This window comes from Podarcis filfolensis, assembly GCF_964270895.1.
Source record: "Podarcis filfolensis genome assembly, chromosome: 2".
In the NCBI taxonomy this organism is placed as follows: Eukaryota; Metazoa; Chordata; class Lepidosauria; order Squamata; family Lacertidae; genus Podarcis; species Podarcis filfolensis.
In genome coordinates this window covers 74,906,201-74,918,429 of record NC_139605.1, presented here as the reverse complement: position 1 = coordinate 74,918,429, position 12,229 = coordinate 74,906,201, and the positions used below count along the sequence as shown (strand labels likewise).

At 41.0% G+C, this 12,229-nt stretch overlaps 1 protein-coding gene across 6 annotated transcripts in view; it reads right to left on the bottom strand.

The window, feature by feature from the left end:
- The window catches only part of HTR4 (5-hydroxytryptamine receptor 4), a 169,888-nt gene that overhangs the window by 71,591 nt on the left and 86,068 nt on the right, over window positions 1–12,229 (bottom strand). For all 6 annotated transcript variants that reach the window (XM_083597354.1, XM_083597356.1, XM_083597355.1 and 3 more), the window contains 2 exons: window positions 4,487–4,612; window positions 2,576–2,776 (listed from right to left, as the gene is read on the bottom strand). In XM_083597354.1, coding sequence (XP_083453480.1) covers window positions 2,576–2,776; window positions 4,487–4,612 — 327 coding nt within the window. The remainder of the gene's footprint in view (window positions 1–2,575; window positions 2,777–4,486; window positions 4,613–12,229) is intronic.

Here is a 12,229-nt window from a genome sequence, read left to right as displayed (position 1 = left end):
ATTACTAAAGAGCTAATGTTAGGAACAAAGATAACTTCACTGGGAGATAGGAAGCACTTTGGAAGGTGGTGAGCTGAGCAAATAGTTTTACTCGAAGCCATTAAATATGATTGAAGTCTATATCAAAAAACAAAAAAAACCAGACTGGTACAAGAAACATGAAGACCAAAACAGAAAGACATCCCCCATAATGCACACTTTTATTTGAAGAATGAATAAGCAGAAATGATCACACATTCCAGGGTACAAGTAGCAAGGACATCACCAGAGTTGTCTTGGTACCCTTAACAAATAAGAACCATGAATTTCAATTACATAGCTCAGTGGCTAAGATGAGCTCGATTACCAGTTTAAATTGCTTATCATCTGTAACTGACATTACAGATAATTATAAAAGAAAACTTTTACAATCCAGCCCCATTACATCACAAGCAACATTTCTTAAAGTGGGGTGGGAGGAAGTAAATTTAAGAACATAGGAAGAACCTGCTGGATCAGGCCAATGGCTCATCTAGTCCAGCATCCTGTTCTCAAAGTGACCAACCAGTTGCTTGTGGCAAACCTGCAAGCAAGAGTCCTCATCCCTCCTGCAGTTTCCTGCAACTGGTTTTCAGAAGCTGTGGAGGCAGAGCATAGCCATCATGGCTAATGGCCATTGACAGCCCTCTCTGCCGTGAATTTATCTAGTTCTCTTTTTAAAGCCATCTAAGTTGGTGGTCATCACTGCTTCCTGTGGGAGTGAGTTTCCATATTTTAACTACGTGCTATGTGATGAATAATAATTTAGTTTTACTATTAAAGAATCCCGGCTTGTCATGATGTTCAAAGTATCAATTCTGGTTTAAAGTAAACGATGGTTATTCTAATAAGCCAGCTTTGTATCACCATATGTTTCAAGTTAACTTGTTAAGAAATTAAAGAATCACTGCTTCAAATGCAATGACAATTCAGGATTCTTCAAATGTGAAAGTAAACTCCGGTCAAATCCTTTCAGCTGCATAAGAAGAAAGAGGAAGAGGGGAGCGTTAAAGGCTGATGCTTTGCTCAGATTGGTCCTCTTAGTCGTCTTCTTCTTCTTTGGCGATCACTCGTAGCCGAGTTAGATTGTCTTCCATAAACATGGTTTTAACAATGAACCTGTAAGTGACTGTGGAGGCCAATTCTGGATCCACACATCCTTCCACAGTGGGGACAATGGTTTCCAGGCGGGAGTTGATCATGGTATGGATTTGCCAAGCGTGCCTTCCTCCTAGCACATCTCTCCCTTGCGTCCTGAGTTTGAGAGTCTTCAAAGCCCATGACACCTTTGGTAAAGGCTGTTCTTCAACTGGAGCACTCGCAGGCCAGTGTTTCCCAGTTGTCAGTGTTTATACTACATTTTTTAAGATTTGCCTTGAGATAGTCTTTAAACCTCTTTAGTTGACCACCAGCATTACGCTTTCCATTTTTAAGTTGGGAATAGAGTAGCTGCTTTGGAAGACGATCATCAGGCATCTGCACAACATGACCAGTCCAACGAAGTTGATGTTGAAGAATCATTGCTTCGACACTGGTGATCTTTGCTTCTGCCAGTACACTGATATTAGTTCACCTGTCTTCCCAAGTGATGTGTAAAATTTTTCGGAGACACTGTTGATGAAATCTTTTGAGGAGTTGGCGATGGAGTTTATGAGTGGACCATGTTTCACAAGCATACAGTAAGGTTGATAGTATAATAGCTTTGTAAACAAGCATTTTGGTTTCCCTGCGAATGTCCCGGTCCTCAAACACTCTGCACTTCAACTGGGAGAAAGCGACATTCGCAGAGCTCAGGCAGTACTGGATTTTGGCATCAATGTTGGCCCTTGTGGAAAGATAACTGCCTAGGTAGTCCTCTTAGTATGTATTGATAAACCACAATTTAGTGCTAACACAGTCACTCTTTGGTGAAGGAAATATACACATCCATTGTTACATAATATATTCAAGAGGGGAATCCCCAGTCTGCAGGCCAGATACGGCCCGCAGCCAGATTCCATCTGCTTTTCTGGGTTTCCTCCCATCCACCAGCTGTTCAGCAGAGAGCAGCCAAAGAGGAAATGATGCCTTCCTCTGCAAGAAAATCAAAGTGGGGTGGGGTATGTTTCAGCAGAGACATAAACCTGTAACTTAGTGGCTGATCTGTGATCATAATAATAAAGATGGATTGACTGACATAAACATGCGTTCCTTGCAAATAATGCAAAGAGTATCTATACTTTTTGAAACTTTGTGCATACAATTTTTGGGAAACAAGTGCATTTTTGAAGTTAAAGGCATTGAATAGGTGTGGTCTGCTCATACACTGATCTAAAATCCAACCTTTAACATCTTTCCACTGGAGATGTCCAGTAATTAGCCAAAGAAAGATTCCCCAGCTCTGTTCTAGATACTTGAAAATAGATATTTGAGATAAGCCCTGGCACACATTAAACCTTGTATACAGGATATATTTACATGGCTTTAATTCAATGGTTTTCTTGAAGGAACACATGAAATTTAACCAGATAAACTTGAAAACAGCAGCATTTTATTTTATGTACCTTTTTTATCCTACCTGTCTAATGAGATACAGCAGAGGTGGAAAATTGATGCTGTTGTGAGGAGGACATCAAGAGAAGTGCGGACTAAACAGAATGTTCTTCCATAAATCCAGTTATCTTGAACCAGCTCAATGGCTCCAAATGGCATCACCAGAACTGACACCAGCAAGTCAGCAAAGGCAAGTGAGACTATGAAATAATTGGTCTTGATTTTCCTGCAAGGAACACAAATATATTGATTCAGAAAGACATCATCAAGATGACAATTTGTAGGACAGTGTTGCCTTCTGCATTTTAAAACATCCATCCCTTGTTATTTTATCACTCTGTAAATCAAGTGCCCATGTTGAGTATGTAAATTCCGCATGGGGCACACCCTTCTGTTCAGACAGAAGATAGTCCAGGAGATAGTCGAATGTGTGCACCAGCCTCTTTATCCACATATAGATCTCAAATTCACAAAGTACCGGTAGTAGCCTTTCATTAGCAATTAAAATTCCCACCTGCATTTGTTGGTTCGCTATCACTCATGGTGAGCAACTCTCTTTCAAAGCCATTAACATGCATACATATTGGACATGTGATGCTTCAGTGGTGAGGGACCTTAGCAGGGATGCTGCCAGAAGTTGATTTGATGTTTTCTTTCGAGCTGTTTCCACTGAAGAGACAAGCAGCTGCTCAGTTAGAAAAGTGCCTTGTCTTTTTGACGCAGTAGGAACTACTGCATAGAAAAACAACAAACAAAGCTCTTGCTGGGAATGTAGTTCCCCCCATGCATGCACAACACATCTTTCATTTAGGTTTAAGGATGTGGACTTAAAAATTCTGCAGCTCCTTCCAATCCAATCCAAATCTTTATTACAGTCATAGGCCAGCATAAGATAAAAGCCGCTACTTTAAAGAAGCCCTTAATTCATTATAGCTTCTGCAGTAATATATGTATATATTTAAAAAACTTCCAGTATACTGACCATTAATACATGTTAACATCAAGATATAAATCAACACTGCAGGCAAAATGATGCTCACACCCAGAGGCAGAAAACAAAGGTCACATAAGCTTGTATGACCAATTATGCTCGTATCATACTGATTCATTAATGTCATAAAAGGCCTTTAAATAACAGGTTGTGCCTCCTCAACAATTTACACAGTCAGATTGCCATTAATATCTACAACTTCCTGATATATGGCCAAATAAGCCTAAAATAAAAAATGTGACATATCTGGCAAACTATACATTTAGAGATGTGGAAATTGATTGTGAAATGTGAGTGGATACACTGCTTAAATGTAGCATTTGATTTTTTCCAATTAATCATACTTTTCTTTGTCAAATAAACCCAAAGCACTGTCCTTTCAGGGCAGAAGTCCTGAATCCATCCCATGTCTAATATTCATTCCTGGCATAATTGCACAGTCTGTTACCCATGTCTGTTCTCCATCATCTGCTCTGCTCACTGGAGCTGGGAAATCCACAATGTCATTACAATCAGGACATGATGTAGTTTTTTAGTGCACATCAAGGAGAAAGAAAACCTGGCAAGAAATTGCTATTTTTGGCAGTGTTTCCTTGTCTCTTGTTACATGTAGCTTCTGCCCTCAAAGTGCAGTGTTAGTCACTTTGGAATTATTTGGTGATTTATGTGTTTTGATGATGCAAATTCTAGAAATGCAGGCACTAGATAATAAAATGATTAATCAGCTGCAATATAAATTCTAACTTTGACACTACAGGCAATCAAAGTTTGACATTACACTAATAAGCTTGTCTGGGGGAAAAGCAGTGAGAATGTTCTTCTACCACATTGTTTATGTTCACAGCTATTTTCACATTTGTCTCTTTGCCCTAGAGATTCAAATATTCCACCCTTGAAAAGCTCATTCTGCCAAAGAGATTGATAGTAACATATGGATGGACTCACCTGAGTTGCCTGTCTCTGCATACAGCCACCATCACCAGAAGATTTCCCAGGATAGCCATAAGAATAACAGCAGAAATAAAGGTGAGCAGTGCAATCTTCTCTGCCACGCCAAATCCCTCAGTTGAGCTATAAAGAAAAAAATATGGGGTACTTCTTGAAAATAGAAGACTGGCTGCTCGAGACTAACTTGGTTATTTTGAATCCATATGTCAAATTCCATTTTCCAGCCCACAGCAGCCTTAACTCATTTACTGACCCTTCCCTTCAACAATGGGAATACTGTAGATTACAATTCAACAGCTCAGGACCAATCTATGTATGTGACAGGGTGTACACTGGCCACCATATTAGACTTGCAGCTGTAACTTTGGGAAGCAGCCTGATCTGTTCCAGAGCCACCCTGTGTCTTTCCAATTTGACCCACTATTTAGTGTTAAATTATATCTGTTGAAAAACAAAGCTCTGTTTTCTTCCCATTCACTATAATGGGGAATCTAAAAACTGATCAATCTCATCTAATACCCCCTTTTTGCAGAAGTGGGTGAAATTTGCAGGCATAGCAGCTCCTCCACAGTGGATTAAGTCTGCCAAATTGTAGGCAAATACATCCAGGAATTTCCATGGAAGGTTAAATTTGATTTTATTTTTTTTAAGGCTCCAATTTTCTGCCAGACTCAGTGGCAACTTGCAGGCACAGCCAAATTTCCGAATGGCAACTGCCATGTCCTGCAAGGATGGAGTTTACCATTTTAGGGTGGGTGCAATAGAAGTACTATGGACTGTGGGTGGAAAACATTGGGGAGCATTGATATACAGTGGTACCTCAGTTTAAGAACAGCCCTGTTTACGAACTACTCAGTTTATGAACTCTGCAATACCGGAAGTAGTGTTTGCAAACTTTACTTCAGTCTAAGAACAGAATCCGAATGGTAAAAGGGCACCGGCGGCAGGAGACCTCATTAGGGAAAGCGCGCCTTGATTTAAGAACGGTTTCGGTTTAAAAACGGACTTCCGGAATGGATTAAGTTCGTAAACAGAGGTACCACTGTATTTAGATATTAAACCATATAGCATATAAAATGGATCTATCAAATTCTGAATCTTTCTCAATCCAGCTTGCTTTTAATTGATAATACAATTTCTGTTGTCCCAAAGCTACAACTTTTGGGAAAGGAACTAGACATATAAGTTGGAAGCTACATTCAGAAGACTCATATGCCACCACAATTTATTTATGTAGTGTACACACACAGCAACCACTTTGGGTTGGCAAAGGAAAAAAGTTGAAGCCTGGGGATTAGACAGACAGTTACAATATGGATTGTGGGGGTCACGTTCAAGGCCCAAGAAATGAAAATAGTCATTTCCCCTTTATTTATGCTCCTGGCTTTTTCTCCTCTCTTCAGCAGCATCAGAAACCAATATACATACTGAGCCAATGTACTGCTGCAGGCAGAGTGCTGGACTTGGAGCCGTGGTTCAAGTCTCTGACCCACAAAGTTCACTTAAATGGCCATGGGCAGCCTCACACTTTTGTTACAGGGATAAAATGAGCTAAACGCAGAGGAGTCAACCTGAGCTCTCTAGAGAAAGGCAGAAAGTCAGGGATTCAAACATGATAAATAATTTGAGACTAAGTTGGAGACAACATAGCTAAGATGGCAGCAGTTGCAGTGCAAAAATGGTTTCAAAAAAGAAGATTTAATGGGTAGAATTTGCTCAGAGTTTGCTTGTCATACCTGAAAGCCAGGAAGGAACTTCATCTCATAGAGTTTGACTTTCTCTGTGATGTTGTATACTTAAGAGCCCTACCATTCCTGACTAACTACAGTCTTCAAGCTCCCCCCACCCTCTGCTAATATGCATCCGTTGCTAACATGAATGCAGAAAAGAAAGCAGAAGAGAGGAATTTAGAATCCATGTGGGTAGCCTGGCCAATACACATTTCACATTTATATCACAATCCATCCGAAGCAAGCACCACTTTAAGTCTTACGTGGAACAGTACTCTTAAATTGGATTGTCTGGACAACGTGCCCTACAGGCACGTTCTTTGCAGTTCAGCTGCTTTCTGCTTTGTGGCACATTGGAGCCTGAGATACTACAAAACATTCTGTCCAGAGAGTTAGTGAGCAGAAATTCTTGAGGCAAGGGGCTGGAGTTGATAGCCTTCTGGTCTCTCACAGTCAAGGAGAAACTTAATTCAAACTGTGCTCGCTACTTCTAGGCGATCTAATATTGCTTGCTTGGGTAAGCTGGAGAGAAAGAGAGCAAGAGACGGCGCATGCTGCAGGAATAAAGTCACCTTGACAAGGAAGAAGAGGGAGAAATGCAACACAGAATGCCACCTGATCCTGTGAAAGGAGATGGAAACCCTATTCAAGGTCTGCTACCTTGCACCAGAATTATATCAAATACCAGATCTCCTTCACTAGGAGGAAACTGGGAGATATTAATCCATAAAGGCAGGGTAGGTGTTGCTAAATTATTAATCAACACTGAATTTAATAGGAAAGGTTTGGAACAGTTAGAAAATGATGACTTTTGCTTTATACATTGAAGAAAATGCATATGTGCATCCGCACTCTAGGATTTATTGTGGATAAAGGGCCAGCTATAAATATGACTGATAAATGATATATCTGAATTAGATTTCATAAGGCTAATAAAAAATAATCCTTGAGATGTCTTTAATGACTCTTGCTTCTCTGCTTCCTCCTTCTTCTCAAAATGTTCATAGATGCCAAATTGCTCAGTGAGCCGTTCATAAGCAGATTATGAGCAGGCTTTCACAACAGCAGCGCTAGCTAACATTCTGAGAATCAATGGGTTGTATCCAACGAAATCATCCCATCACAGTGCAAGTTCTCCCACTCTTTGCATGCCCACCCCAATCTGTACTAGGAGTTGTCCCAACCCTCAGGAGCAGATTTGGAGGGCATGGGGAGAGGAGATGGAGAGAAACTCCTGAAGTCCTTGAACTTACAGGATAACTTCATTGGATATAACCTATTATATTTGCTCACAATGCTCCATTAATGTAAAGTCCATTTCATTTAAAGTGGACTGAAGAAAAAATAACTTTACAACATACTCCAATATTTCTATCACTTCATCTGTGGGACATAATTACGTAACAGATTATTTATTTTTGGGGGTCTCTTCAACAGGCAGCCTGACTCATACTGGCAAGCAACCTATGCAACACTGCAGTGTAACAGGCAGTGGTGTAGCGTGGGTTGTCAGCACCTGGGGCAAGGCAAGTAATTTGCGCCCCCCAACCCCTGGATTTGCGCCCCCTAACCTGTGGATTTGCACCCCCTAACCCATGGATTTGCCCTAACCCCCAGATGTTGCGCCCGGTGCGGCCGGCCCCCCCTGCACCCCCCACGCTACGCCACTGGTAACAGGATAATTTTCCAGACAGAAAGGCAGTTAAGGTCCATGCTTAGATTAATATCCTGGGAGTTTAAATGCAGAACAAAAGCCTACCACACTGCAAAAGGCTAGTGTAGTGTGCCTGACAATACAGACTTTGGACCCCAGAGAGCCAAATTCAATAACCATCCCTGTTAGGACCTCATGGGAACTGAAAATGTGTATATTTTCAATCTATATCGGAGTATTCAATTTATTCTGATCTGCACACAAGGATTTATTTTATACAAGAATGATGGAAAATGCACAACTTTTCCAGTTCACAGAATATAAAGGTGAATTTACAGTGAACAACCAAGTACGTAATTGTAGCTACTAACCCCTCAAAGTAGTAATTCAGAAGTGTACTTTTATTAATTCTCTAATAATTGGATAACAGTTTAGTTAATTTGGTAACTATTTTCACTAATACACAATACGTCTTGTATCTATGCTGCCTAAAATACATTTGCATTTAATGGCTGATATCTATCAGCAGAGGGATTGGCCAAAACAAAGATGGACCCTGCAGTCAGTCAGACACACACACACACAGAGAGAGAGAGAGAGAGACAGAGAGAGAGAGACAGAGAGAGAGAGAGAGAGAGAGAGAGAGAGAGAGAGAGAGATGAATGCACCCCCACACTTTTCTTCTGCCAATCAGAGGGAGCACAGACATCTATTACACACACACCGCAGCTCAGCGCTCAGCACTGAGTGGGATTCCTCTCCACCCAGTGCTATGATGGAGAGGAGTGTACCCCCAAGATGCCTACTATTCTCTCCCTCCTCTTGCACACTGCCACTGCAAGCAGGCCAGGGTGCTCCTAAAACAGGAAGGATTCACTGAGTGTTCTGACCTGCTTGCAATGGTAACATGCAAAAGGCAGAAGATGTGCCATCACAGATTTTTGCCACCACTGCTATCAAATTGTATAAGAAGGCTGGCAGACCAGGCTTACTTCTGCTCAAAGGTAGCAGGATCATGTTCCCTGGCATAAGTGTTCAGCAGGGCCTAAGTGAAACAGTCCACAAAGAATGGGCAAATTAGGGAATTTTTCTATCAGGATCTCATTGAGTCTTTAACACAATGGCTGGTTTTAGGGTAGCATGACCGGTTTGGCTGCATTAGGCACTGCGTTGCAGGGGGACCACAACAATTCTGTAGAACTGAGCAAGAGAGGCAGGGGGTGGGTGCCGAATTTTAACGTTGCACAGGGCACTGCAGAAATTTGAGAGCCCCAAAAGCCACTGCTTTAACAGGTAACAGAAGACGAACAGTTGCCACTTTATACATCCCTATATCTACATGATGGGTTAGCAGATGAATTTCCTGCCCATTAAATAATTCTTATAGTACAAGGCTCTTGCTAAAGAAAAGTTAACAAGGTTAAGTCATTGTCAAATAAAATATATTATGATTTAAAAATAAATAAATCCTTGGTACAGATTTTATAATGTGGAACTCCCAATAAAAGTTGCCAACACATTTCCCCCCTTGATTATATTAACCAAGATTCCACTATTGTTGGGCCAAGCCCCCATGTTATACTTTTATTATATTTGTTCAGGCACTAAAGAAAAAATTGTACTGAAATATTTTTTTCTCATACCCACTCCTCCTCCCTTTACTAGGCCAGCCACCCATACCAAGGCTTGTTTGTCTACGCCCCCTCTCATGTTCTAGCCAACTCATCTAGAGCCAAGCCAAAAAATTCAGAATTTAAGAACGTTCCCCCATCACCACAAGAGCAATTTAGCCAACTATTGTCTGAATATTCTTCACCACGGCTATAATGCCGCTCCTGTCCTCCTAAGAACCTGTTGGATAATTTCACATACATGCCAAATGGTACCTTTGGAAAATGCTTCCCCATATAACCACCTACAAATAGGATGGAAAGTGTCCAAAGGCCGTTTTCATTCCGCTCCAGCCTCAGAGCTGAGGTTCTCCCTCTTTGTAACTCCACCAGCCTTCGCCGCCACCACAAAATCTCTTTGTGCATTTCAGCATCCATTATTATTGCAAAGAAAACAGCACAAACATTTTCTCTATTAGAGGCTCCAGCTTCAAACATCCTACAGGTAAGCCAGTGTCAAAACTTCAGCAATGAAAATAATGAGGAAGGGTTCCCTTCTGGAAAAAAAAAAGTGTACTTAATTAGGCAGATCTGTCTACTGACCATGGTACAACTTCAGCGAGAGGTAATTACAGCTTCAGCAAGTAATACACTAGTGGCTGATCAGGCTGCAGCCTTGTGGCAAGTTGTCTGTTTTAGTCAGAGCTGCTGACAAGCATTAGTGGTTCCAAGTCCAACTTTTTGACACTCGCCGAAAAGCTTAGCTTCGGGTCACTGCCTCTTGGTCAGCTAATGAAACGAGTGGGTCTGTTTTTGGCAAATACATTAACTTGACTTGGGCATAATTCAGTGGCTACAATTACCTCAACCATTTTTTCCTCCAGTGTTATCTTAGAAACATGACCAGAACAGCTAGTCATTCCAGTCCTGTTTATAACTAAACTGGACACATTTTACAATACAGTCAAACCTCGGTTGTCGAACATAATCTGTTCCGGAAGCCCGTTCGGCTTCTGAAACGTTCGACAACCGAGGCGCGGTTTCCGATTGGTTGAAGGAGCTTCCTGCACTCAAGCAGTAGCCGCATCAGACATTCAAATTCTGAAAAACGTTAGAAAACCGGAACATTACTGAAAAACGTTAGAAAACCGGAACATTACTTCCGGGTTTTTGGCGTTCGGGAGCCGAAACGTTCCAAAACGGAGCCAAGGTTTGACTGTAACTACAAACTCAGAATCACTCCTTCAAAGCTTCAACCTGTTACTAGATTTCTTATGTCTCTGCACAAACCACACCAAATGAAAAAAGCTGTGATCCACACTTTTACTTTACCTTTTTTTTACTTAGGCAAAGAAGGCATTCATTTTTTCATATTAATTCAGAAAATAATTGCAAAGTATACGGGAAGTATATCTATTCAATTTCTTAGAAACTGGAAGGAAGCTTGGGGAGAGGTTTTCAGCACTTGGGGAGAGGAACATAATGGAAAGGTTCATAAATCATTCCTGGCTTCATAATGCATGGTTTATGAAGCTGGCAATGAGAATCAGGCAGGGCCAGGTACTCCTCACTCTTCATTCCTCTCCCATTACACACCAACTTCAGTGTGAAGATCCTGTTTTGTATTATATGTCAGCTAACAAACTAGGAAAATAAACCAGAATTAAGTTCTATCACCATCCTTATGCCTCTCAACTATGGTGCAGGATTAACTACAATAATATGGTGGCAGCAGGACCAGAGGAGCACCACCTCTCTGAGACCTCTGGGTATAGGGCAGTATATAAATTCTAAAAAATAAAAAATAATAAAATAAAATAAAAATGTGGTCATGATCCTCTTGGCACATACATGGATGCTCCCCAAAAGTCATGGTTTAGCTTAGCATTTCATCTTAACAGGGTCCCCTCCACAGTCTCAAATATCTAAACACTGGCAAAAAAAATACTGGTTTTAACTAGCAGGGCAATCCTTGTGATCTTATTGTAAAACAAATACCCAATAATAGTGAAATATTACTCAATGTCTAGCCTGGAGAAAAAGGAAGGTATTGAAACCAATTACACCCTCAGCCCAATTTTCTGGAGTTTCTAGTTTTGATTTTGTAGTGTATATTTCTAGTTATCATAACACTGATGTCATCTGTACTCAGTAGCGGAGGAACTGGTGTCATGATAACTTAATCTGCATTACAACAGCTCACTGAAAAGGAAGAAGAAAACAATGTCGATTTAGATCGCATCTGATGTGAATTACTCAGAGCTAAAGGGCACAAGGTACGGTAATTTTCCTTTTTGGAAATTCAAAGAATTCTTCCACTTATTGTTCGTGATAGCTCTGCAGATGGCTGCTGCACAGCTGGGGAAGTTTAGGTACTTGCCAAACACACAAGTTGAGGGGGGTGGAAGTGTGATGGTGCCAGTTTTGCTAAAATGATAAAAAGGAGGGGGCGGTCCTTTTAAAAACTGGTCTTGTGACTGCAGGTTTGTTCTCCGTAAGAGATTTAAAAGCAGCCAGAATCAAAGACTGCAGTGATCTGTTGTTCCAATGTGAGAAAATGGAGCACACTAGCAATAGTCATTTGTGAAACAAAATTTCATGCTTCATGTTGATCATCACTGTGAAGCAGCACACCATGGAATACCAGTCACTGGGGAACAACAGCAGGAGGGGCTATTGCCCTCATACTCTGCTTGTGGGCTTCTTGGAGGCATCTGCTTGGATGCTGGGGAAAACAGAATGCTGG